Source organism: Orcinus orca, chromosome 11 (assembly GCF_937001465.1).
Source record: "Orcinus orca chromosome 11, mOrcOrc1.1, whole genome shotgun sequence".
Classification (NCBI taxonomy): domain Eukaryota; kingdom Metazoa; phylum Chordata; class Mammalia; order Artiodactyla; family Delphinidae; genus Orcinus; species Orcinus orca.
In genome coordinates this window covers 45,275,966-45,301,343 of record NC_064569.1, presented here as the reverse complement: position 1 = coordinate 45,301,343, position 25,378 = coordinate 45,275,966, and the positions used below count along the sequence as shown (strand labels likewise).

Genomic DNA, 25,378 nt, shown 5'->3' with positions numbered 1-25,378 from the left:
TGAATTCCCAAAAGAAGGTGCTTAACCCCTCCAGCCTTGCATTACCAGCCCAGGATGGTGAGAAAAGCCAGCTTAGGGTAGGGAGTCAAAAGAGGACCTTTTCGTACTCAAAAGCAAGGAGAAGCTGGAGAAGTGAGGTGTCTCAGTCCTCCTTACCAAGACATTCCAAGTCCTAGGGAAGATGAGGGTGAAAATTTGGAATAACACAATGATGGGGCTTGTTGAGCCTGCTATTAACAGACAACCTTGTGGAAGTGGTCCTGACGCTGATCTAGGATGTCTACCTTTGGTAGTTCTAGACCCAGTTTAGGAGAGGCTTGATAAGAGAATATGGGGGAGTAACTTTCCTCCTGCAGGCCTTCCATACTAGGCATAACAAGATCTCTTGGGGTTTCGCCTACTGGAGCAGTTTGCTAAACAAGGTAAGGAAGGGAAACTGACTTCCCTAGATGATAAGAAAGAGGAATCTACCTGGACCAGCCTCTGGGAAGGGAATGGAACATATTTCAGACTGAGCTATTAACTTTGTGAAATAACATAACCAAAAGCCACACTTCCTTCACAGTAATTGCACCCTGTGAGAGAACTGAGGTATAGGTTTCCAGATCTTAAATCTGGGATTCTGATTCCCAGTCTCCTCTTGCCTACATCTCTAGGCTAGGAGAAGAGAAAGTTTCCTTTGTGTCTCCTAGTTGCCCTGATCAGAGTCTGGATGGTAGGGAGTTGGGTTGATTTGGGGAGGGAGGAAAGGACTAAGTGAGAAAGGCTGGGCTTTTGAGGACATTGTATACAGACTTGGTCAGCTGGATGCTCCTCTGCTGGGCTGCTGGCCAGTCCTTCCTACTCTATACCTCTTACAACCATGTCCTGTCTCCTCCCCTTCCAGTCCTGGGACGGGTGCTGGAGGTGACAGATCTCCCTGAGGGCATCACCCGTACCGAGGCGGACAAACTCTTCACTCAGCTTGCCATGTCTGGCGCCAAGATCCAGTGGCTCAAGGATGCTCAGGGGCTGCCTGGTGGGGGTGTGGGGGACAACGGTGGGACTGCTGAGAATGGCCGCCACTCGGACCTTGCTGCCTTGTACACCATCGTGGCTGTGTTCCCCAGCCCTCTGGCTGCCCAAAATGCCTCCCTTCGCCTCAACAACTCTGTGAGTCGCTTCAAACTTCGAGTGGCCAAAAAGAACTATGACCTGAGGATCCTGGAGCGAGCCAGCTCCCAATAAATGGAGGAGAAGAAGGGACCAGCATGGCAGGGGTGGGGCAGGGTAGAGGGGTCAAGGGGTCCTGTCAGACCACAGACAGAGGCAGAAGGTAAGGTAAGGTCCACAGACAGACACTAAACTGGAGCCTAAGACAGTAGGGATGAAGATGGAAACAGAGACAGACACTCACACTGGCACTGAACTCTTTCTCACTCCCCTGCCAAGGGTCCCTCTTTTTCCCTGGTTGGCCCCATGTCTGCTTCCCTCTCCTTCCCATCCTCTTCTATGATTTTTTATCTCTTCTCTCACCATGCAATTAATTCTTTCATATTTTTTGGTCAGGTAGAATTGGGAGGGTCCCACACTCCCATGTTCTCCTATTTCCTCACCATCCCAAGCTCCCTTTTCTTTTTTGGTCCTTATGAATATATTTATATGGACAGAATTAAGAAAAATGAAATTGATTTCCCCTTTCTCCCACCCCATCTTATCTCCCCAAACCCCACAGAGTTAAAACTTGGGCCTCCCTCCACCCCCCAGAACACTTGTATATTGTTTGTTTGAGGTTTGTGCTGCAGTAACAGACACAGTATTTAATTGCACATACAGATGTTTGCTGGGTATATTCACTGTAAATTTTATTTAATCTGATTTTTTGTTTGTTGGGGGGTTCTTCGGGGGGGGTTGATTTTGTTTTTAAATATAAAAAGAAAATCTGTCACTGGACATCAGTCCGTTTTCTGTTGCCACCCTGGTATGGGTGGGGTCAGAGGGATTTGATGCGGGCTGGGATGGCTTTCTCTGGCATATGCACACATATCTTCCTAACACTATTCCCTGCATCCTGTCCTACTCCTTACAAATAATTCTGATAAATGGCTGGGTCTGTAATGGGACTCTGCCACTAACTGTGGTGGTTTATCAAGCACATCACTCTCAACTCTGGGCCTCTGAGTTCTTACCAGTAAAATAAGAGACTTGGACTGACTAGGCGACCTCCGAGTTTCCTTCCACCCTGTTAATTCTGTGATACACATTTAGGGCCCTGGTAGCTAAGCCAGAGGAGTGTGAGTGACGTCCAAAACTGGGTCGAGATGCTTGCTTCATACCTGTCCATCTCATATTCTGAAAACTCTTCAGGGATGGAGGACTTGGGCCTTTCTTTAATCCCAAAGCCAGAGGATTGGGTTCTACCTGGCAGGAACAGAACCGCATGTTTCTTACAATAAAAGCTACATCAATTGAACTTGCTGTGCCAAGATGTCATACTATCCAGGTGTGCTTAGCAGTCCCTGTCCTGTGCAGCTGAAGAAAGGTGAAGAGCAGAAGTCACTTGCCTGTAAGATAATAGAGCTTTCCTCTGTCTTCCCAAAGCTAGCCCTGTTGTTGTGCAGCCTGTCAGACGAGGGCCATTAAAGAGCCTGTTGACCCAGAACCATCCAGCAGCCCCTGCTGAAAAATGTCACCCACCCCTTAAGGAAAAAAGAACAGTAGGCAGAAATGACATAGCACATTGCCCTGGAAATCCCTTGTGTATGGGTAGCAGTATGTCTCTAGCCAGCCTCCTCTGAAGCTTGTCTGGCCCAACCTCCAACATAATCCTTTACTTCTTACAGATACAAGGGATAAAGCAGCACGACATTACCACCTCCAAATTGCTCTGCTCTGAGATGGGAGTATCTCCTTTTTCAGCCATGTCACAGCTCAGACTAGGAAAAGGCTGCATCCCTGTGAGATAATGCCAGATACCTCATTGACCCATCAGATCATATGCATCAGAAGAAAGAGATGGAATCAGGGAATCAGAATGATAAAGGAAGCTTGAGGCTTGGCCATCCTACCTCCAAGAGTCTGCAGTTCCCATGGGAAAGGGGACGTTACTTACAGATGATAAAAACTCCATGTGTGACAGCTATTGCCTTCTGTCCAATATTAACAAAACAATCTGTACGTGATCATTAGACCCTCACTCCCCCAGAACCCCTCAGATGGAAGTCCCAGCCTGGCCTTTTTTATAGCTCTTAGAGTTCCTTTCACCCTGCGGACAAGATTTTAGAGGAATAGGGGAAAGATATCTCTGGGGGCAGCTGGAGGGAACAAAGCAGTACTACATGTTCTTCACTCCTTTACAGGATAGCAGCAAGGTACCCTTCTAACTACCCATGGATAAAAAAGCAATCTAGTTTGGCTGATAGGAGAGCTCTGAAAATTCGAATGTTCCTTTCTTCACCAGTTTCCAAGCCCTTTCCTTCCTAAAGATTGGAGGCTAGATCGATGCTTGAGGGTAAAAAAAAAAAAAACATGGCCACAAGAAGATGGTGGCTGAGAAATCGAAGGCTAGTTCCTAAAGTAGATCCAGGGAAGGTAGAATTGGAGAGATGTTTGGACCTTGGGAAAAGGATGGAGAAGCCTGTTTATAATTCATCTTCACCTTTAGTCATTTAAAATCACCCACATGAAGGAATGCCCTGGCGGTCCTGTGGTTAGGACTCCGTGTTTTCACTGCCAAGGGCCCAGGTTCCATCCCTGGACGGGGAACTAAGATCCCACAAGCCACACACACAGAGTGTCACCAAAAAAAAAAAAATCACCCATATGAGTATGCGGTATGTCCCTTCCTGAATTTAGCCAGTTCTGACCTGCACACCATAGATGAAAAACCAGGCAACAGCAGCTCTGGGGGGATGGGAGGAGTTAGGGTCCAGCCCTCCCCGTGTCCAATTTCTCTGTGTCAGCTGTTGTCGCTCAGCTGTCCACTTTCCTCCAGCCCTGTCATTTCAGCTCTGACACCAAGGCGAGAGGCTAGGAGGTCTACAAACACCGTCTGGGTAGCTGGTGTGAGTACAGAGAGTACTGGGGGGGCTTAGCCCCCAAGGAAGAAGACCAGCCCTCCCCCAGCACCACCGTCAAGATCCCAGGGGCTCCCTCTTTCCTCCACAGGCTGTGGACTGACTTAGGGAATTCCAAACGTAAGTTGCCTCTTCATCCTCTTTCCATTTCCAGGACTGCTCACCCAAGCTTCCCCAATCCATAGTCTATTCCGCTTCTTCATTTCTCTGCTTGTCTGTGAGTAGTTTGGGTTTTAGGAATAAAATTATTATTATTCTACTCCAGGACAAGAGCTAGGATTAGAGGGTGGGGTGGGGGTGGGATCAGGGGAATGGAGTAGTAAGGGAAGGAAAGGCTCATATTACTCTGAAAACTTAAAATAGCTGAGGCCTGAGGCAGGCTGGGAACTAGGCACTGGGCCCCCAGGGCTCAAGAGAGAGGTAGAGGAGAACAAATGTCCCCAGCCCATCCCTCCTTGCATGCTTGTGGACACACACATTAAACCTCTTGAAAGGGGATCTGGGAAGGTGTGTGTCACATTTCTATTGCCCACAGATTCCCAAGAGAAACAAAGTACCTGTAGGAAAATCCCTAAACCACACAGCCTTGTGCACTGTCTTGGGGGTGTAAACTCTGGGGTTGCCCCTCATGGTAGAAGTATGGTTATTGGTTTGAGGAACTGGTTGGGAAGGTCTTTAGTCTGTTGGGCTTTTCTCTGGACTTGCATAGAATCTTTCTGCTCATAAGCCTTATGGAAGGATCTCTGTTTAACCAAATTTCTCCCAAAGCCTCCCCTCCAAGGACCACCCCACTGCAAGGGACAGGAATATGGGAGGGAAGAATGGCAGTCAGGGATTAGATTTCACAGTGGGGTCCAACCTCTTGCAGGATGACAGAAAAGGAGGTGCTGGAGTCCTCCTCCTTCCCAGCAGAGACTCGGCAAAGTGGGGTGAGTCTGGGCTTCTGACCACTGGGTGGGGGGAGCTGGGAAACCGCTGCAGCCCTTGAAGAAAAGTGCTTGAATTGATCTCACTTGTATATGACTCATTTATTGTTAAAACGCTAGCTAGCACCCACAGCCCCTGATACCCCCTAATCCTGGGGTGTGCCCCTTGCCCCAGGCTAGAAAAATGTAGTTAGCTTCAGCCTTACCTACTCTAGAAAGCAAGACAGTTCTTTTAACATTGGGTCTCCTTCACTCCCTCCCTCAGCTACAGCGGCTGAAGCAATTATTCAGGAAGGAGTCTACAGGGACAAAGGAGATGGAGCTTCCCCCAGAGCCCCAGGCCAATGGGGAGGCAGTGGGAGCTGGGGGTGGGCCCATCTACTACATCTATGAGGAAGAGGAGGAAGAAGAGGAGGAGGAGCCACCCCCAGAACCTCCTAAGCTTGTTAATGATAAGCCCCACAAATTCAAAGATCATTTCTTCAAGAAGCCCAAGTTCTGTGATGTCTGTGCCCGGATGATTGTGCGTGAGTCATGAAGGGAAGTGGAGAGTGTGATGTCGAAGGCAGGGGGTGGGGGAAAGGGTTTAGGAAAGGAGTATTTGTATATCAGACAGGCTGTGGTAAGATTTGGCTTTAAGAAAATACTATTCCAGACTGAGAGTGTTGGGTCCCAGACAGAAAAAGGACCTAAGAGCTAGAGTAGCAGCAATGGTACAAAGGGGAAGGGAAATCAGGAACCTCACCCAGATGTTCTCCCCATCTCCCAAGTCAACAACAAATTTGGGCTTCGCTGTAAGAACTGCAAAACTAACATCCACGAACACTGTCAGTCCTATGTGGAGATGCAGAGATGCTTCGGCAAGATCGTGAGTAGGCTCTGGGGAGCAAGAAAGTAGAAGGGAGGGGACGCGTTGCCAGCTACCTCCTTGCCAGTCCCTCCTCAAATCATCCCACCCATTTCCCCACTTTTTTTTCCTCAACCCATCTCTTACTCCAAGAAGGGGTGAATACTCACGGGAGAGATGGGTTCTGGGCCCTACCTTGTTATCTCTAATGCTTTCTCCCATCCAATCCTACAGCCCCCTGGTTTCCGTCGGGCCTATAGCTCCCCTCTCTACAGCAACCAGCAGTACGCTTGTGTCAAAGATCTCTGTAAGTGCCCCATACGGGACCTGAGGGAATGGGCAAGCCTAGAGATGGTTTCAGCACGATCTCCAGATTGGGAAGCCAAATTCTGAAACAGACTCTATTTCCCATGGTTTTCGCTCAGTCTAATATTTTAGCCATCTTGGATGCAGAGTCAGTATTCCCCTGTTTTATAACAGAGGGAGATAAGATTTAGCACGGGCTTTGTGCAGTAAGAAAGAGACAGATAAGAAAGAGACAGAACCAAGACTGAAACCTTCTTCTGCCTGACTTCAAACTCTGCTCTTCATATGCAAAACCATTTCTAAGCATGAAGCAGACTGTCCTCATCCTTGTTAGAGCATAGTGCCAGACTCAGGGCCAGACCAAGAGCTGTGGGCATCCTGGGCAGATTCATAATTTGGCAACCCTTAAAAGTGTATTTGTTGACAATTTGCTCAACATTTATTTGGAGGAGAGGCTGAACTCTGTGAGGAGCATGGATGGAGAAAGAAGAACCCACTGGTGGTAGTACCCCAGCTTGCACATGCCACTCAGCGGAACAAAAGCCAGCAGTTAAAGGACCACTCTCCTTAAAAGGAAAATAGTGATTCTGAGCATTCCCCAACTCCCAAGCAACTCATTAGCAGAGTTGTCTTTCCAACATCATATAATGCTCTGCCTGGAAGGAGTGCTGGTAAATATTTTTCTCCATCACATTTCCAGTGATGTCTTTAGAGCTCTTTATAAATTGATGACCCTAGGTATACCCAGCTGACATTTTGCTAATTCTAAACACACACGCACCTACTCAGTCCCATCTCTCCCTTACTTAAGAGGTCTCTCTTTCCTCTAAGCCTTTTTCTGCCTCTCCAGTAATGTCTCCTTTCTTCTCCCATTCCAACTAGCTGCTGCCAATCGCAATGACCCTGTGTTTGAAACCCTTCGCAGTGGGGTGATCATGGCAAACAAGGAACGGAAGAAGGGACAGGCAGATAAAAAAAATGTGAGCACCCAGTTTTCCTACTGAGGCCTTCCAGAGACCCCATGGAGCAGGTCCTGTCTCCTCTCTGGAAAGCTGACAGAAGTAGGAATCCTCTTCCCCTAAAATTGCACATAACCCAACAGACAAATTTTTGCACGCAATTTTAAAAGGCCTCAGTTTAACAACTCCTGCCATAGCATGTGTTTACTCCAGGAACTCCCTTCTGAAATTGTCAGATAAACCACCATAACTAACTAAAGGCTAGGCCCCAGGGCCCTGGCATTGCCAGGCAACAGAGGAAAAGCTATGCTTTTGGATTTGGAGAGGAGAGCTTGTCATGCCAACTAATCAGAGAATTCTAGAGCCCCCCCAAGGGTCCATGAAGGTAATCTGGTCTGACCCATTTATCCTATAGATGAGGAAACTGAGGCACAAAGCTTGTGGCCAAGAGCACCTTCATTTCCTTTTGTAATAGGTTACTAGATTGGTAATACAATAGACGTATTCAGTTCAGCAAGGAATTTGTTAGCATATCCTTATATCTTTCTGGACAACAAGGATGGACTAATGTGGATAATGGTTACAGTTAGATGGATTCCTAAAATTGGTTGAATGACAGCACCCAAAGGATTCTGGTCCTTTAGGGAGTTTCCAACTAGAGGGAGATTTCTGATGCTTTATGACATGATTTAGTCCTTAGTCCTCACCTATGGACATTTTTCTCACTGATACAAATGAAGATATAAATGATATATCCCATTAAGTTTGTGGGAAACCTAGGAGGGAAAACTCATACACTGAATAATATATTCAAAAATCTTACAGACTAGAAGAAAGACCAAGAACTAATCATCCAAAATTGTGTAAGGAAAAATACCTAACTGTTCTTGGATCAAAAAATGAAAATCAACTGCACAAAAACAGAACTAGAGATCTGGCCTCAAAGTAGTTGATATGAAAGTTGGGTGTAAATTAGGGATTTCTTGGAGTGAGCTGTGACTTATAAGGCACTATCAATGTGATCTGACTGCTTCCAGAAAGGCTAGCCCACTCGGGTTCTGTTCTCTTAAGGGAATTCTAAAAATTGTGCTGCCCATTTTTCTCTTACACACTGTAGTATTTTTAAGGGCAGACATTATAGTAAAGGACATGGATTTTGCAAGGTAGTGAGCTTCCTGTCAACTACATTCAAGCACAAAGTGGGTGGTCACCTGCCATGTTGTTTCAGAGGAAGTCCCTCCATTAGGCAGGTGGTTGACTAGATACTTCTTCCAAGGCTCCTTCCAACACTGAGATCCTATTCTCTAGTTCTCTGGCCTGACTTGAGAGCCAGGGCAAGCATGGGTTTCCAAGACAGCATCTTCCTAACTCTAGTGCCCTCTCCAGTCTCTAGCAGCCATGATGGAAGAGGAGCCAGAGTCTGCCAGACTACAGGAAGGCAAACCCCAGGATGGTGAGTAACACCCACCTCCATCCATAGAGATGGAGGAGGGTCAGGGCTCAGCTGTGGCACAGGAGATGGAGGGCCAAAGAGCATGCCAGGTTTGGAGGTAAGAGGCCCTGGAACAGAAAGGTAAGGGATTGAGGGCTACACTCCAGAAGCCAGAGACAATTTGTCGGTGTTTCCCATTCCAGGAAACCCTGAAGGGGATAAGAAAGCTGAAAAGAAGACACCTGATGACAAAGTGAGAATATTTTCTCCCTGTGGGGACCCCAGTCCTCTCCCCAACCTAGGTCTGACACCACTCACGCCACTCACGGCCTCAGCAGCAGCTCACACTTATTCCATGGGTTCCAATCATTAACCTGTCTTCTCCACCACCTCACACAGCCAACACATTCGTCTTAGTTCAGGGACATGAAAGAGAGGTGGAATGTAGTGTGTCTAGAAAATACCCCTGGCCTTGCCTCCTGCCTCTCAGTCTGGGACAGAGGTGCCCTGAGACTCATCACCCCCTTTCACCCCCAGCACAAGCAGCCTGGCTTCCAGCAGTCTCATTACTTTGTGGCTCTCTATCGATTCAAAGCCCTGGAGAAGGACGATCTGGATTTCCCGTGAGAGGCCTTAGGATTGGGGTGGCGGTGTACTGGGAGTGGAGAGGGGAGAGCCCAGCTCCCTATGGGAAAGGAAAAGGGGGGACTCAGGCATGGAGCCTATTTGGGGCTGGACCTGGGCACAGCCAAGGGACTGAATGTGTAAGGCTCCTAAATCTCAGAGGCCCCTTCCTTCCTCTCCCAGGCCTGGAGAGAAGATCACAGTCATTGATGACTCCAATGAGGAGTGGTGGCGGGTAAGAGAAATGTCTGAGACTCGGGTGGGACATGGGTTGAGTTTAGAACCAGAGATTGTGAGATTAATTACGCCTACCATCTCCTTTAGGGGAAAATAGGGGAGAAGGTCGGATTTTTCCCTCCAAACTTCATCATTCGGGTCCGGTCTGGAGAGCGTGTGCACCGCGTAACGAGATCCTTCGTGGGGAACCGCGAGATAGGGCAGATCACTCTCAAGAAGGACCAGGTAGCTCTGGTGCCCCAACTCAACCCCAGGCCCAGAGGCTTCTCTGCAAACTACACTCCTTGCAGATCTTAACCCATTAATGGGGCTAGATTGGGCTTCCATAACTCTGGACTCCCCTACTCAGCTCTTCTACTGTTTTCTCTTGATTCCCCTCCTCCCTCGTCCCTTAATCCTTTAGATTGTGGTGCAGAAAGGAGATGAAGCCGGTGGCTACGTCAAGGTCTACACCGGCCGCAAGGTGGGGCTGTTTCCCACCGACTTCCTGGAGGAGATTTAGGCGTGAAGACGCCTGCTGGCGGGAGATAACCAAACCCCATTCTGGGCAGGCCCAGTGGAGGTTGGGGAGAAAAGGGGCGAAAGCAACTATACTGCTGGGTGGGGGAGATGGGAAGGCCCGCCGGAACGTGACGGTGCTTCCGGGAAGGGACTGGTTCCCGTCCCCCTCCCCCGCCGAGGGCGTCGGATACTTGGTGCCGGGAGCAGCCTCACTCGCAACCCCTCAGGTCCAGCCTTTGAGATCTGGAAAAAGAACGCGTCTCCACTAGGGAGACGGGAGGGGGCATTGAGGCGAACCATCGAATGTTGCGAATTTATTAAAGTTTTGACAAAAGTTAGAAAAGTTTACCGTTTAACTGGGGGCCGAGGGGAGAGGGAGGAGAGAGGGCCTGGGAAGGGGTGGCGAATCTTCCCCAGCTCTCCCCTCACTACCATGGTGCGAGGTGGGGAGACAGATGCGTCCGCCAGGCAAGGCCTCTGTCGTCAATGAAGAAAGGGGAGCTGGACTGGGGTCACGGCCCCCGCGCCCCTGCTGCTGGGAGCAGGATCGGGTAGGTCCCACTAGCTCTTAGTGATTTCGCCGTGGGCAGCCCCTTGCATTTCCGAACCTGGCTCAGTTCCGAGCTAGGCCGCCAGGGGGCGATGCAAGATCTCGGTTGAAGTGCGAGGGACGGAGGTGGGGGGGCGGGGGGAGAGAACCGGAGACACCAAGCCTGAGACCCTGGTCCTGTAAGGGGGTGGGGTGCGTGCCGTCTCCATGGCAACACTTCAAGTCCTCCGGGAACTGAGCGAGCGAGACGGGGGGGTGGGGGCCTGACCCCTCCCGCGCGGCCCCCGCCCCAGCCCTTTGCGACAGGTACCAAGTGAGAGGGCGCGGGGCAGACAGCTAAGCAGATCAAGCGGAGACCCCCCCTGCGGTGCGCCGTATGTAAATTATATTTGCATATGCAAATATGCAAATGTACCAGCCCAGGTCGCGGTGGCAGGTGGCGGGGAGCGGGAAGGTGTAGGAAAGGGAGCTGGAGGAGACGAGGAGTTTAGGGACCTGGGAGCGGACCAGTGAGCGGCAGCCTGGGGTGGCCGCTGGAATGGGGCTGGCTGAGGGTCTTGAGCTAGATGGCGGGTGGGGGAGGGTCAGCCTGGCCAGTCAAGAGATCCTCTTCTCTTCTGCCGGTTGTCAGCCAGGCCTGAGGTTGGCACCGCCTAGCAAGGTTGGCAGCGGGAGCCCGGGCACCATCTGCTGCTGGCGGGGGGAGGGCAGAGTCTCAGCTGGGCTGGGGAAGAGGAGGGCCCGGGACGGGAGCGCCCCCCTTCCTTCCAGAAAGCTGAGGTGTGTTGGGGGTAGGGAAGCACACGAGAAGACTCGCCTCAGAACCTGGTTCGGTTTCCTGTTCCCTTTGCCCTTGACTGATCCGGACGCCTCGGGGCGGCGGCGGGGTCATAAAGGGAAGCTCAGGCAGCCCCCTCGAATCACGCTTGGGCTGGAATATCAGATCGCAGGCCCCCCTCCACCGCTGCACACAAACCTTTGCCCCCATCCCTCCTCACGATCCACCTACCACCAAAGCGGGGGACAGGGACGGATAGGGCTTGGGTCGCAATTCTTCATCAAGCGATCAAAGGGACTCAAAACCAGAGCCTCCCAAGATCCTCGAGAGCGCCCCCCACACACATAATGCTGAAACAAAACCAATTTACTGGCTCATTGGGCGGCAGTGCTGGTGTAGGGGTACCGAGAAACAGAAAGAGCTGCTGTTCTCTCCCCCTACACTCGGGGGGCACCCTCCTCCCCCGCCTCCCGGAGCCGGCAGCTGTCCCTAATTAGAGCGGCGGTTTAATTGGATTTATCAGCAGTTAATAGGAAATTAAGCAAAGGGCCCGAGAGAGGGAGGGTGGGAGGAGCGGGGAGGCTGACTGTGCCGAGTTCGAAGGACGGGTGCTGGGGTGTCAGGGGTGGGGACACAAGGTCCAGTTATAGCAATTGAGCCCCTTGGTCACACCCTCCCCCCAGTACTTGCCCCGCCCGTGGACCCTGGCCTGTGGGCAGAGAGCAGATCTCAGGAGAGGGAGGCAGGAGGGACAGCGACCCTGTGTGAGCCCCCAACGCCCCCCACCCCTGCCAGCAGCCGCCTGGGTGATAGATGATGCTGCCTCACACTGCAAAGGTCATAAGTCTAGGCCAAGGAGCTGACTGAATTGAAAACAGACTGAAGGAGGGGCCGGGTTACTAGGGTCCAGAACACAACCCACATCCTACCCCTCCCCAGTGCCCACCCGGCTCTTAGCAAAGAAAGTGCCCCTTGAAGTCCGAAGATTGAGCAGCACCAGGGATGAGCCTGCCTCCTGGCTGTGTTGGGGATGTGCTGGGAGTCTCCCTATGCGGTTGCTAATATCCCTCTATGGCTTTCCCACCTCTCCGCCAGCTACCCGGGTTGAGGCTGGCAGGGTCGGCTGTGGCCAGAGAGGCCTAAGGTCTACACCACTGGCCCTGGGGGCCAAGAAAGGAAGTTTGTAGGCAGTCAAGCAGGGGCGCAGGGTCCACAGCCCCAGGAATCTCCTATCATCAGAACCTCATTATATGGCTAGACTAGCAAGGCCTGCTTCAGGGATCCCAGTGACCTCTCTGCCACACTTCGCCACGGCACAGGGAGCAGCTCTGGCATGTGTGGGTGTGAAACTGTGAGTGTGTGAGGGGAGGCGGGAAGGGGATTTCTCTGTGCCCCTGCTGATTATGGGTGTCTGTGTCCCTGCTCTGTAGTGTGTGTGTGTGTGTCTGTGCCCTGAATGTGTGAGGTGTGTCTATCAAGAGTCTCAGGTGTTGTGTTTGTGTATATGTGTGGACCCCTGGTATGTGTGCCCCTGGTGTGAGCCTGTGCCGCTGAGTATGTGTCTTGTCCCCGATCAGCCCCACCCCCAACCTCTTAAGATTTTTGACTGTCTTAGCCCCTGGGTGTCAGATGTACATATGTGTTTTGACGGGTCTACGTGTCTGTGCATTCTTCACTGCTGCGTGTGCCCCGCGTGTGGGCATTTACATGCGCTTCTGCCTGTAGGACCGTGTATGTGTGAGAACCAGGAAAAGCTTCTGGTGAGTGTGTGTTGTTCGGGCGTCTCTGCCTGCAGGTGTGTGTGCCTCAGTGACAGTGCGTGGGCGTGTGCCTGGGTGTGAGCCGCGCGGCGGCGTATATTCGAATGACAGTGTGACGCACGCACGCACGCTCGTGTATGTGTGTGTGTGTGTGTGTGTGTGTGTGCGCGCGCGCGCGCGTGTGTGCTTGCCAGGGTGAGTCTCCCGCCCCCGTCCCTTCCTCTCCCCATTTCTATTCCTCTCTCCTCTCCGAGCGGGCTTGGCTCCGCCGTCCGCATCATCTCCATCCATTATTGAAGAAAGAGCCGCGTCCGCTCCAATCACATCAACACCCCCCGCCCCCCTCAGTTCCGCTCGCCCCGCGGCCCCTCTGGGTGCTGGGGAGTGGGGGAGCCGCAGCGCGGCGGGTGCGCCGGGCAGTAGCTGACTCATGACCCTATGTCCAGAGCTGGGCCAGGCACCGGAACGCCGGGGTCCCGGGCGGAGAGCGCTTTGCATAAACAGATGGCGCAGGCGTCTTTGTCTCGCTGGTTCGTTCGCTGCGCGGCTCCCGGCTCCGCGGCTGTCTGGCTGATGCAATCATGATCATCTCAGAGCCTCGGGACCCGGCGTCCTTAATAGCGGCAGAGGGGGTCAGGGGCCCCGGGGCTCCCGAGCAGATGCTGGGCACTGTGTCTTCCAACCCTGGCGCCCCCTCCACGCCGCACTGCTGCAGAGGGAAGAAGGAGCCCGCGCCAAGGTGACGGGCGTGTGGAGGTGACCGGGAAGGGGACCCTGGGCAGTGCCCCGAGGTGTCCCCAGGCTGTCCCGTTTGACTGCTGCAGAACCCCAGGGGCAGCAAGGCAGAGAATAGGAATAGAACCGGGGAATGGGAGGGGGGAGAAAGACAGTGACAGAGAGAGAGGCATTTGTAAAGAGAGGCACAGCGATGTAGAGCAATGTAGAGGGAAGGAGAGACGAACGGAGGGAGACACAGAGAAACAGATGCAGGGGAACACAGCCAGGTAAAGAGAGCTGCAGAGGGAGAGACAGAATGAGAAGGAACAGAGAGACAGTGATAGGGTCTGAAGCAGACCCAGAAAAAATGGGCAGCCCGAGACTGGGGCAGGTAGGGTCAGAGGGCGGAGAGCAGTCTCGGGGCGGAGGCGGAGCCCCGGGCATCTGGGGCAGCCCAGCCTGGCGAGAGAAACTGGCCTGAACCTGGGGTGCCCGCAGCTGGCGAAGTGGGAGCTTCCTCGTCCCCTCTCCTTCCCTTCACTCGGCCCCACCTCACAACAGAAGAGTGGAAGTTGAGGGACCCACTGCCTTGGCGGTGGGAGTGGCAGGAACAGCTGACCTGCCAGCCCGACCGACACTCCTGGCACTAATTTACCTGCCCAAAAGCCGCGGGGCGCAGGGCCAGCGCGGCCCGATAGGGGGCGCCTGAGGCATCGCCCCATAAGAGCTTGAGAGCAGCTCCGCCTCCAGGGGGCGTCCGCACCCACGGCCCCGCTGCCAACTTGTTCCGCGGAGTCCAGCTGCTTTTGACGTTCGGCTCCGCCAGAGCGCGGATTAGTGTCTGTAAGGTTTAGGGCTCAGAGTCAGATCCCAGCGGGAACCCAGCCCGCCCCTGGCCACGCCTAATCCGCAGCTAATGACCTCTGTCGGCTCGGTCAGCGTGGCCTGAGTCCTTCTGGTGGGAAAATGCGGGGAGGTGGGAAGAAATGCGATGTGGAACCCAAGGAGTTCTGTGTCTCAGCTTGGCCCCAGAGACCACGATCCAGAGATGGGCGGGGCCTTAGAAATAGGGTCACCGACAAGGGGTCAGAGAGAAGTACCAGAAGCAGGTGAAGGGTCAAGGAGCCCCGGAGAGGCAAGCGTGAAAGCAATAATGTAATAAGGAACTCCGGCGGAGGCCCAAGGCAGGAGAATCAACGGCGGCTCCAAGGAAAGAAGTGGGTCAGAGGGTCCTGAATGCGCTAGGCCCGGGTCACTGGAACTCACAAGAAAGGGCACCGGAAGGAGGGCGAGGGCCCAAGAAGCAAAGGGGCGCAGTACAGGGGCCAGACATCCCTATCGGCATCCTGGAGCCCCAGTTGTGCCACAAGAGCCCGATGTGCAGCCCAGCTGTGCGGCCCTCGAGCTCGAGCTCCAGGAGTGATTTTTAGTCCCAGAGACTGGAGGGCTAAGGGGGTGACAGGACACCCCAGCCCCTGACCCAGCCCTGGAGGTGCGGGTGCTCAGGAAGGGCCGGGCTCTGCGCTGCTCCAGGCTCTGACATCCCGTCAGTCGCCCTCCCCCGTCCCCCACACACGTAAGCAGTGAGTCTCTGTCTCTTTGTTCTCGCCGTGTCTCTGACACTTTATCTCATTATCCGCCGGAGGGAGGCGGAGAGCTCGGGACCCCGCAGCCTAATTACAGCCGCGCTTGTCAGCGCAGGAGGCTGGGGAGGTATCAGCTCGTGGCGAAAGCAGGAGGGCCCCCAGAAAGGGACTTTTCCCTCTCGGTGCTCTGAGGGGCACAGCGGTGGGTGCACAGCTCGCCCCTGCCTGGGCACCATGAGGCTCTGGAGGGGAGAAGTGAGAGAGCTCTGTAGGATGGGCTGCCAGGGCAGCAGTGGGGGAGGCAGGGAGGATGGAGGTTAGCGTGGAGTGGGGAGAGGTGGTTAGGGCTGCGCTCCTGGGTCCCTAGGACCCCAGTTTCCTGAAGACGGTGGCAGTGAGCTTTCCCACCCTGACAACATAGCATACACGAGAGTTCATACACCCCAGTTGGTCACGTAAAGGGAGGCAATCGCTCTACGACGCTTCTGTCTCTGTGTCTTTTTCTCTTTTCTCCTTCAACATCTTTTCTGTCTTTCCTCAGCTGTTTCCTTTACTCCATTCTCTTTCTCTCCATCACAGCCAGAGACAGAACGTGGCTTCCTTGGATGGCTAACCCAGGTAGGCAGGGGAAGGAAGTCTCTCTAGCCCCCAAACTTAACCAACTGATTTATTCTATTCTGAGTCAGGTGTAAGATAATACCCGGCTTCCCTGGCCTCCAAACACTGTTCCAGGCTAATCACAACACAACTTGGAGAAAGCAACTTGAAGAAACCACCCAGGACTAGAGCGGCTGGGGCAACTTTAGTGCTGTTGGTCTATCTGTCCCCCTCCTGTTCCCACTATAATGTGGAGGGAGACAGAACCAGCGCCCCCAAGACCTGCCAGCTCCTGGGTGGCTCTAGGGGTGTCAGGGAAGCATTACAGATGTCCTCATTCTTTCCTGGCCCCTCCTGGTCCCACCTGTGAACACTCCCACCTGCACTTTGCTGGAGGTCTGTCTGCCTGTCCCATGGTGAGTCCTTCCTCCCACTTCTGGATCCCCCTCAATCAGTCTGTGAGGCAGAGTCTGAGAGGCCTCTCCCTTGGACCAGCCCAAAGCCCAAAGCATGATGATGTCCCATGGGCCAGGGTCTGACCCCTTGGAGTGGAGAATGGATGAGCAGAAATGCCCCTGTTCCCCAACAATTCTCTTCCCAGCGAGCCTGGAACTGCCGTAGGGAGAGAGATTGGGGGCGGGGAAAGTCTGATGAAGCGGCCGGGCTGGGCCAGGCTGGGCTGGGCTGACCCCTCCCCAGAGAGGGGCGGGACCCCAGGAGGAGCAAGGGAGCAGGGACGCTGGAGAGGACCAGACACTGAAGAGGCAATATGGCAGGAACCAGCCTCGGAGCCCGCTTCTACCGGCAGATCAAGAGACATCCCGGGGTGAGTTTGGTCCCAGGAGCCATGATTCTACCTTCTAACTCTCTAGCTGCCCTGGTAACCCCCAAATCTCCCAGTACCCTGCCTCTTGCCTAGTTCCCCCAAAGCTCCTAATATTTCTTCAGGGTGCCCTCAATCCATCCCTGCAATATGCCCTCCGTGTCCCTTGAATCCACCTCAGACAGACTCGCAATAGGTTGAGGAAGACTACGGCAAAAATGTGGTGTGGGAGGCTGCCGGTCCTCCCTCGCGGAAGGGAGGGGGCGCCAGACCCGGAGTGGGGGAGCGGGCGGGCCGAGCAGAAAAGCTTGTAAAGGGCGACTGGGAGGGGGCTGCCCCTGAAAGTTCCCTCTGTCTTCCCGCAGCTCATCCCGATGATCGGCTTCATTGGCCTGGGCATGGGCAGCGCTACGCTCTACTTGCTGCGACTCGCGCTGCGCAGCCCCGACGTCTGGTAAAGGCCGGGCTTGGGACGCAGGAAGGGGTCCTGGGTGGAGCAAGATGAGACAGGGACGCACAGGCCTCCCAGGAATGGTGGGAATGAGGGGTCCTCGCGGGAATCCCTAGGCAAGTGGTATCTCGGGGCTGGAGCCCGCTCCTGACCTGCGAGGCCCCCGCCTTCGCTCGGGCCCACCAGACAGTTCACTCCTCAGTGGCTGGAGACTCGGCCCGCTTTGGGCTGCGGAACTAGCACCGCTCCCGGCCGCGTTGCCATGGTGACGCCGCTCTGCTGGCCGCCGGTGGCCTTCTGGTACCTCTGTCTCGCCGCCCAAGCGCTGGGGGTGTGGCCGGGTGAGCTGCTGGGGGCGCCTTTGGGGCCGGGGCGGCGCGGAGACCGCAAGCCCCGCCAGAGGCGGCGGGAGTGTAGGGTCCTTCAGCACGCAGGAGCACCCACGGCGTTGTCTGAATTCGAGGCACATCACTACAACCCCAGCGCCTCGGGATTTCTGCCTGATTCCCACCGCTCTGCTCTATGGGGCTAACCTGGGGTGACAAGGAGCAGGCGGGAGTCCCTGGGCCGGGTTGTCACGTCTGTCACCTGGCCCCAGGCTGACAATGCTGACAGCCTTCTTGTCTCACTTGTCAGCACCCGCTAACGTGACCCCTCCCCTCTCAGTCTCTGGGAAATGCCCCCCACCTCCGCGGAAGAGGGGGCGTGCTGGGGCGGGGGCGCAGACCCTGCGGGTGCCCTGAGGCTCCAGAGTCCTAGCTCCCAAAGAGAAAACCCTAACCCTCCCCCTCCCTCTCCACAGCTGGGACCGAAAGAACAACCCGGAGCCCTGGAACCGCCTGAGCCCCAATGACCAGTACAAGGTAACTCCCAGTGGCTTCAGGGTTGCACCTCCGTCCGCTCATCTCTTGATCCCAGCTGGTGCCTCCCACCCCAGCAAAGGGAGGCCTGGGGCACTTGGTGCAACCCTCCTTTCTCTCCTGTAGTTCCTTGCAGTTTCCACTGACTATAAGAAACTGAAGAAAGACCGGCCAGACTTCTAAGCCTGGCTGCAGAGCACGTCGATGTAAACCACCACCAGCCAGCCTACTCATTTCTTCCGCTCTCCACCGTCCACCCCAGGGCACCACTCTAGCCACCCTGTCCAGCTCCTGCTTACACAGGCCAGTTCCCACGAGGAGGGGAGGCAGCTCCACCCCTACCCTCTTCCCTTGCTCCCAGCAGCGGAAGCACCTCTGACCCTCAGCTTCAGTCCCACGAGGGGGGAGGGAAGGGGGAGTTAGGAGGGCAGGCAGTAGCCTGGGCAACCCAAAAGGCCCATGCCAGCCCCCCTGCCTCGCGGGCCTCACACGGTGTGGTGCACACTACGTGTGGAGCGTGGCCTACGTGAGAGCCAAGACCAAGCAGAGGCCTGAGTGCCAAGTGACGTGGCGGGCCCCACGTTCGCCCAGGCTCTGGGCACCAGCCCAGGGGCGGTGCTACTTTGGCTCGACTGGGCTCCACCAGGCTCGTCACTGACAGCCCAGCCAGCCTGTGATGAGGCACCTACGCCCAAGGAGGTGAAGCTCGTTCCTCCCAGTGCCCAAGCCCCCTGCTTCCTGTGCCAATGGGCACCCCCTCCCGCTTCACACCTGGGCCTCCCCCTGCCTTCCCCACCCCTCCCTGCTCCCCTCCGTCCCCTGGGATCAAACAGAAGCAGCCGTGGGCAAAATACAATTTCATTTAACAAATTGAATTTGCTCCACCTGCTAATCATGTCTGGTGTCGGCTCTGATCAGAGGGAGAGGAGACTGCAGCCCCAGGGGTCCTTGTGGTAGTGGTGGGAGGGAAGGGAGGGACATGCTGAGGGAGACAAATCACCACCTGGCCCAGGGGACCCCTCCCACAGTAACAGAAGCTCAGGGCAGGTCAGCATTTTATTAGATAAAGATGAAAGAAGGGTGCCTACCCACTCCTTCCTCTGGCTCACAAGGGCAACTCCCCCCTCCCCAAGAGAGGGCAGGGAGTCTATAACACTGAGATAATGAGAGAGGTTAGGGCAGAAAGCCCCAAGCCTCTTCCTTCTAAGTCTTGTTACAAGAAGAAACCTCCTCAGCTACAAATCCTGGGAAGGGGAACTATACCCGCCTTTTCTCTTAAGTGGGCGGCCTTCCCCTCCTCCAGCAAAAAATTGGAAGATAGGCAGTTACCCCCACCCCTAACTTGTCCAGGTAGGGGGAAGAGGAATAAACGTCAGTCTGTGCGCTTCATTTCTTAGGTGCCTTCAGTGCTCATCAAAACCAGGCATGGGGAAGGCCTTGGCAAACTGCTCCACCCGTTGCCTGAGGTCAGCCAGCCAATGACTTGTTTCTGGGTCTTTGAGCAGGAAGGATTTGAAATCCTGGAGTTTGGCTAGAGATGGGGGAGAAAAAAAAAGTGGTCAGAGCTCTGGGGAAGGCCATTCGATCAGTTGAAGGAGGGGGGAGACAGTGAATGTAAACTGGGTGGGGGCAGGGGAGGGCTTGCCCACTCACCGGTCTTGCTCTTCACCTCCAAGCCGATGTTGACGCCTTCATCTATAAAGCCCACAACTTTCCGGAAGTCATCCTCACGGAACTGTCGAGAAGTCAAGGCTGGGGCCCCTGGGAGAGAGGCAGGAGAGGATTAGCATGGCCCAAGCCCACCTGGCAGCCACCCTTCCCCGCTGTAACCCAGGTCTCACCCAGCCGCAGGCCCCCAGGTGTGGTAGCACTTCGATCTCCAGGACAGGTGTTCTTGTTGGCCGTGATGGATACGAGTTCCAACACCCGTTCAGCTCGAGCCCCATCCAGGCCCTTGGGCCGCAGGTCCACCAGCACTAGGTGGTTGTCAGTGCCACCTGAGGGGGGACAGTAAGCAGGAAGTACTGAGTCCTGGGCCTCTGCCTGAGGGTAGAGAGGCTTTCACCTACCCCCTGGCTCACCAGACACCAGCGAGTAGCCTCGCTCTAGCAGGGCATCAGCCATGGCCCGAGCGTTCTTTAGAACCTGCAGGGAGTACTCCCGGAACATGGGGGTGCAGGCCTGGAGATGAGACAGCAGCACTGTCACCTTAAGCCCTGCCCCTTCTGCCCCTCCACCCCCAGCATAGTGTGACCCCATCCCAACCCCCTCCCATCCTGGCACCTCCCCCTTCCATCAGCTCCAACTTCAGTTGGCAAGGTGCAGGGTCTGAACCTGTAGGCCATGCCCCACCCACCCCACAAGAATAGGCTCCCCAACCTGCTTTAGGGCTACAGCCACTGCAGCAATGGCATGGTTGTGGGGGCCCCCCTGCAGGGACGGGAACACAGCAAAGTTGATTCGGTCCTCAAACGTGTAAGGGATCTCCCGGCCCGTCTTGGGGTCCACAGCCCGCACCCCCTTCCGGTAGAAGATGAGTCCTGACCTGTGCAGGAGGTAGGCGGTCAGAAGCTAAGCGGAAAAGAAAGGGCAAGGGGGTGGGGAGAACAGAGGAAGCTGGCTGGCCCAGCCCCGCAGGCTCCAGAGTCCAGCACAGTTGTGCTCTGTGTGCTAGACTCCAGGGGCTGAGGGGAGCAGCCCTCACCTCCACCCCGAAACCCCCTGCCGGGGAACTGCCTCCACGGGCAAGAGAAGGAGAACTGTCATAGACAGGCTTCTGGTGGGAACGAATTCCTCAGATCCAGCCCAACAACGCCCCGGGAGTGAAGGCAGTGAGAGGCAAGGCCTGACCTGGCCCCTCGAAGGGTCTTGTGAGTGGTGGTGGTGACAACATCCGCATGCTCGAAAGGTGAGGGGATCACCTTGGCAGCCACCAGGCCACTGATGTGGGCCATGTCCGCCAGCAGGTGTGCCTTGACCTCATCACACACCTGGGCAGGTACAGAGACAGGCCTCAGCCTGGGGAGGGCCCAGACAGGCCTGCCCAAGGCTGCCCCTCCTCCAAAATCTCCCCACCAGCCCTTAGGGAGGGGCGGGTACTCCAGCCCTCCACTCACCTCTCGCATGCGGGCGTAGTCGATGAGGCGAGCATAGGCACTGGTACCAGCTATGATGAGTCGAGGTCGGAAGAGCCGAGCAGTGAGTGCCAGCTGGTCATAGTCAATGAGGCCGGTTTTGGGCTGGACAGACAGACAAAAAGCTAAAGCCCTAAGAAGAAAGCAGGGCAGCTCCTCACAGCTCCCTCCCCACACCCTAGAGCACTCACATTCAGCTTATAGGGCATAGACTCGAAGAAGATGGATGTAGCTGAGATCCGCTTAACATCAGACATGTAGCCATGGGTGAGACTGGGAGGGGAGGAGAGGAAGTAGGCGGGTTCAGAGTGGAATAACTCTCAGACTTAGCCACTCCCTTCCTGCCCCACTCCAAAGGCCGGGGTCTCTGGAACACTGCTCCTAGCAGGCACCACCCTCATGGCTCTGGGCCCCGCTTTCTGGGGTCTTATCTTTCTCATTCACTGGAACTTGCAGGACTGGGAGAGCCCTGTTTCATCCGCATGGAACACAGTAGGTGTTCAACAAATTACTCTTCTCCCACGCCCATACTGCCTACAAGCCCATCACCCACCCCATCTATACTCACTGGCCCCCATCAGGCAGGTCCAGCCCCATGATTCGGTCATGAGGCTGCAGAAGGGCTGTGTAGGCAGCCAGGTTGGCTGGGGACCCCGAGTAAGGCTGGACATTGACTCCCCACTGAGCAGGATTCAGGTCAAAGGCCTCCAAGGCCCGGCGCTGACACAGCAGCTCGATTTCATCCACTACCTCTGTTCCTCCATAGTACCTGCAACGGGAGGGGAGTAGATCAGGGCACAGAGAAAGGGTTCCACCATCCCCCTGGACCAGCAGCAAAGGACTGGGAAGGCCACTTCTCTATGCACACTAGGAGGGTACAGGCAGGTGTCCCCCACTGGGATCACCATCCCTGAGGCTGTCCTCCAGCCTTCTGGTGCCTAGCCCTCACCTCTTGCCAGGATAACCCTCCGAGTACTTGTTGTTCAGACAGGACCCCAGGGCCTCCAGCGCAGCTCGGCTGCAGAAGTTCTGGGGTGGGGGAGGGGGCAATGTCAGAAGGTATTGAGCCCCCTTCCCTGGATCCCACAGCCCCATCATGCCAGAGCCCAGGCTGCAGGGAGGAGCCGGGTTCTACAGAAAGCTCTGTTCATTTAGGATTCCATGCCAGGCCTGGGGCAGGCCCAGAGCAGCATCCTCAGAAACCCAGCTGCTGTGATAGGTGTCTCCAGCAAGGCCACCTGTCCAGTTGAACCTGTGCTTCCAAGCTTCTCTTTCCTCTTGGGATGGAAGAGGGACCAGACTAAACTATAGGAGCCCCGGGAGGCTCTGGAAGCTTTCTAATGCCCCATCCCATAAGCCAGACTGGCCCTGCCTTTGCTTCAGAGGTCAGTAAGAAGAGAGGAAGATGAGGTCCAGCAGGAAGGCCCTGAGTCTGAAAGGGAGAGCTGGAGAAATAGCAGGAAGATGACCTGTTACTTGCAGCACCCACGGTGGCCTAAGCCCTGGCCCCTCTCCCAGGCCCCACCTCTGAAGCAATGAGCTCCAGGCCACGACACTGCCTGTCCTTCTCTCTCCGTAGCAGCTCCCACATCTCAGGGTCACTGTCCGATAGACTCTCCTGGCCTGACCAGCCCTTGGTTGCTTCTCCAGTCTGGGTCTGGGCTGCCTCGCTGTGCTGGCACCGTATGGCCATCCTGACCAGCCGACCACATCTCTGCAGAGGCTGGGGGAGGAAAAGACAGGGTCAAAGAAAAAGTGCCCAGACAAAAACAGTCAACAACCCTCAGCCACGCTTATCAGGACCTCAGGCCCCACATCCAGCAGCCAGCTGTCTCGTCGGTCTGTTCCAGTTCTCACCACTCCCACCTCCACCTTCAAAAGCCAGTTCTAGAGCCAAGGTTGAGATCAATGTTCAGGGGGTGGTTCTGATTCGGTCCATTCACCTCACCTCAGACTCTCCCTCCACCTCTGCCCTTGAACCACTCTGCAAAGCCTCGGGCAAAGTCTGTCCTCTAGAAGCCTATGTCTCTGGAACTCAGGGGCAGTCCCCACCCACAGAAACACATGGTCTTCCTGCAGAGCCTTCACAAAGTGATACCCCAGTCAGGGTGGGAGGCAACCAAACTGGCAAAAGTTAGGGCAACGAGCTGGTGGTTTCCTGAGCAACGGAGGTGGCAGGGTAGACCTTCAGCAGCCCCTGGGGAAGAGGTGTGTGTACGGGGTTGGGGGTGGACTGCTGGCAGGGAAAGCCAAAACCCACATCTTGTCTTTTGTGCTCCCCACTCTTTCCACCTCCTTCCAGCCCACAGAGCCGCGGGACCCCTGATACAAGCAAGGGTGACCAGCTGCATCATTTGCATGGCTCAGAGCTCGCAGGAAAGACTTAGCTCGCCGGTCCAGGCCAGGAACCCCTCTCGCTGGCCAGCACAGGGTCCACAGTTCTCTTCCCTAATGCCACGTCAAATGGGCGGTCACAAGGCCCTGGGGCATCTGGCTACCGGAATGGAGAGGGGCCCCAATCACCCCGCGTGCGCCGGGGGTCTCAGGGACCCCCTAGTTGCACATTCTCTCTCCCCTCCCGCTCTCCCCTCCCGGAGGACCCAGACCACGTGCGTTTAAAAGCCAAGAGAACCCAAGTTTGTGAATAGTTAACTAGGATAGGAGGGGAGCTTACTTCCTACTAGTCACCCAGCCTCCGGAGCCCCATTCTTACCCGAGTCGCCCAGAGCAAAGAGAAGGGCAACATCGCAACCGGAGATGAAGGTCCCAGCAGGTCCAGGCACCAACTCCGGCCGGGGAAAACGAGGGGCTGGAAGAAGACTGATCGGAGAGCGCATGCGCGAAAAGAGCTGCTGGGAAGCCACAGAATTAGGGCGGGGTCTACGCATGCGTAAGGTGGACGCTTTATGGTCTTTTGGGAATTGTAGTTTTTTTTTCCCCTCTTCTTCACTTTCGTTTCCCGTCTGTGGCCCCAGGGTCAGAAGCTTTTGCCTGAAAGAAAAGAGATCCAGTGCCGCCCCATCTCCTCGTTGTCCTGAAGCTCTTCAAGGTTTTCTTTCTTTCTTTTTTTTTTTTCCTGTCTGTTGTCCAGACAGCAACAATTTCTTGGGTGTCTCCTGAGTGAACCTAGCGTTATTAGGCTCTCTGGGAAATACAACGACTCCTATACAAGCTGAAGAGCCCTGCTGCACTGGAAAGCACCCTGGTTTGGAAGAGTGAGAGACCCAAGTTCAAGTTCCAGCTCTGGGACTAACTAGCAAATTAGCCTATTTGAGCTGCATTTTCCTCACTTATAAATCAATAATAAAATAACATGTGGGAATTATATGAAGCTGTATGTAAACATGCTCTTGGATGGATCATCCCCCCCTCATCCTCACAAACCTGCCTCCTCCCTGACCATCTCCTCTTTCCCTGGGACATCCGGGAGCTGACTGAGGTGCTCCCTCCTTTCCTTGCACTTGTTGAATTTTGTTACCAATTCATTCTTGCTGCTCCAGCAATCACGGAGCTCTCTTTGTATCCTAGGGCTATAGATCCTTGGAGCTGGAAGGGATCTTCCTTGTAGCCTGACTTCATCTGGACTCATCCTTTAGGGGAGGGACTCATCGATCCCTCCAGGAGTAGGTTCCCAAACCTGGACATCAGAATTGGCTGGGAAATGTGATATAAATATATGAGTGGGGAGCCTTTCCTCAGAGGTTCTAATTCAATGGATCTTAAGGAATGGGCATTTGCCCACTCACGCTGAAACACAACGAAACCTCTCCTTAGTGATTCTAATAAGCAGTGAATTTGAGAACCACTGCCTTACAACATTACAATTATTCATTCATTCAGCAGACACATTGCGCCCCTTCACCATGCTAGGCATGCCATAGCTGTGGAAATATCAGAATAGGTCACTGACTGCTGGTCCATCAAGAGGTGAACAACAAATGCAATTACAGGCAGAGGCACCTTACTCTGCTCCCAGATGTCCAGATGTCCTAAGAGCAAGGAGAGGAAGAGGAGAGGATGGTGATTGGAGGAGATAGGTTTGTGAGTCAAAGAGGGGGAGGACAATCCGTCACAAAGCCTATTCACTTGCAAAGTCTCATTTAATCTCCAGAACACGCTATTTTATTATTGCTTTACAAGGGAGGAAACTGAGGCCCAGATGGGCTAACTTGCTAATTCCTGTCATTCCCACTTGGTTCTCATATCAGGCCTCAGAAGTCCCCCTTAGTTAGCTC

At 54.7% G+C, this 25,378-nt stretch overlaps 4 protein-coding genes across 23 annotated transcripts in view; 3 read left to right on the top strand and 1 right to left on the bottom strand.

Annotated features, from left to right (window-relative positions):
* Positions 1–2,452, top strand: part of R3HDM2 (R3H domain containing 2) — a 68,562-nt gene extending 66,110 nt beyond the window's left edge. For 15 of the 18 annotated variants that reach the window (XM_033440434.2, XM_033440437.2, XM_033440431.2 and 12 more), the window contains one exon: positions 887–1,932. In XM_033440434.2, the coding sequence (XP_033296325.1) occupies positions 887–1,227 (341 nt within the window). In that variant the 3' untranslated portion in view covers positions 1,228–1,932. Of the gene's footprint in view, positions 1–886 lie in introns of all 18 variants that reach the window. The other 3 variants (XM_033440419.2, XM_049693826.1, XM_049693827.1) reach the window with 1 other exon arrangement.
* A 156-nt stretch (positions 2,453–2,608) lies between these two features.
* Positions 2,609–16,563, top strand: STAC3 (SH3 and cysteine rich domain 3). 2 transcript variants are annotated; one of them, XM_033440439.2, is made up of 13 exons: positions 2,609–4,175; positions 4,924–4,984; positions 5,247–5,508; positions 5,752–5,849; positions 6,063–6,135; positions 7,017–7,114; positions 8,480–8,546; positions 8,729–8,778; positions 9,063–9,148; positions 9,333–9,384; positions 9,474–9,611; positions 15,858–15,896; positions 16,477–16,563. In XM_033440439.2, exons 2-13 carry the CDS (start codon positions 4,925–4,927, stop codon positions 16,561–16,563), a joined length of 1,110 nt encoding a protein of 369 aa, XP_033296330.1. In that variant the 5' UTR covers positions 2,609–4,175; position 4,924. The 2 variants fall into 2 exon arrangements, with proteins under 2 accessions (XP_033296330.1, XP_004276577.1); XM_004276529.4 differs by lacking the exons at positions 15,858–15,896; positions 16,477–16,563 and adding an exon at positions 9,790–10,230.
* On the top strand, positions 16,560–18,884 carry NDUFA4L2 (NDUFA4 mitochondrial complex associated like 2). The gene is made up of 4 exons (XM_004276528.4): positions 16,560–16,701; positions 17,064–17,152; positions 17,952–18,012; positions 18,136–18,884. Exons 1-4 carry the CDS (start codon positions 16,645–16,647, stop codon positions 18,190–18,192), a joined length of 264 nt encoding a protein of 87 aa, XP_004276576.1. The 5' UTR covers positions 16,560–16,644; the 3' UTR covers positions 18,193–18,884.
* A 168-nt stretch (positions 18,885–19,052) lies between these two features.
* SHMT2 (serine hydroxymethyltransferase 2) lies at positions 19,053–24,004 on the bottom strand. 2 transcript variants are annotated; one of them, XM_049693829.1, is made up of 13 exons: positions 23,857–23,996; positions 23,208–23,340; positions 22,669–22,866; positions 22,093–22,172; positions 21,712–21,912; positions 21,335–21,416; positions 21,126–21,248; positions 20,860–20,999; positions 20,389–20,554; positions 20,091–20,190; positions 19,851–20,006; positions 19,663–19,770; positions 19,053–19,540 (listed from the first exon to the last, which is right to left on the bottom strand). In XM_049693829.1, the coding sequence occupies exons 3-13, from the start codon at positions 22,834–22,836 to the stop codon at positions 19,413–19,415; spliced, it is 1,452 nt and encodes a 483-aa protein (XP_049549786.1). In that variant the 5' UTR covers positions 22,837–22,866; positions 23,208–23,340; positions 23,857–23,996; the 3' UTR covers positions 19,053–19,412. The 2 variants fall into 2 exon arrangements, with proteins under 2 accessions (XP_049549786.1, XP_004276574.1); XM_004276526.4 differs by lacking the exon at positions 23,208–23,340 and having other exon boundaries at positions 23,857–24,004.
* Between the last annotated feature and the right edge of the window lie 1,374 nt (positions 24,005–25,378).

Coding starts and splice junctions, on each gene's coding strand:
- STAC3 (XM_033440439.2), top strand. CDS start 4,925: ATGACAGAAAAGGAGGTGCTGGAGTCCTCCTCCTTCCCAGCAGAGACT. Junction 6,136..7,016: donor CGCTTGTGTCAAAGATCTCT/GTAAGTGCCCCA, acceptor CATTCCAACTAG/CTGCTGCCAATCGCAATGAC. Junction 9,385..9,473: donor CCAATGAGGAGTGGTGGCGG/GTAAGAGAAATG, acceptor CATCTCCTTTAG/GGGAAAATAGGGGAGAAGGT.
- NDUFA4L2 (XM_004276528.4), top strand. CDS start 16,645: ATGGCAGGAACCAGCCTCGGAGCCCGCTTCTACCGGCAGATCAAGAGA. Junction 16,702..17,063: donor AGATCAAGAGACATCCCGGG/GTGAGTTTGGTC, acceptor GTCTTCCCGCAG/CTCATCCCGATGATCGGCTT. Junction 18,013..18,135: donor GCCCCAATGACCAGTACAAG/GTAACTCCCAGT, acceptor TCTCTCCTGTAG/TTCCTTGCAGTTTCCACTGA.
- SHMT2 (XM_004276526.4), bottom strand. CDS start 23,889: ATGTTGCCCTTCTCTTTGCTCTGGGCGACTCGG. Junction 22,867..23,856: donor CTTTGCTCTGGGCGACTCGG/GTAAGAATGGGG, acceptor TTCCTCCCCCAG/CCTCTGCAGAGATGTGGTCG. Junction 19,771..19,850: donor ACCTGGGGGCCTGCGGCTGG/GTGAGACCTGGG, acceptor CCTCTCTCCCAG/GGGCCCCAGCCTTGACTTCT.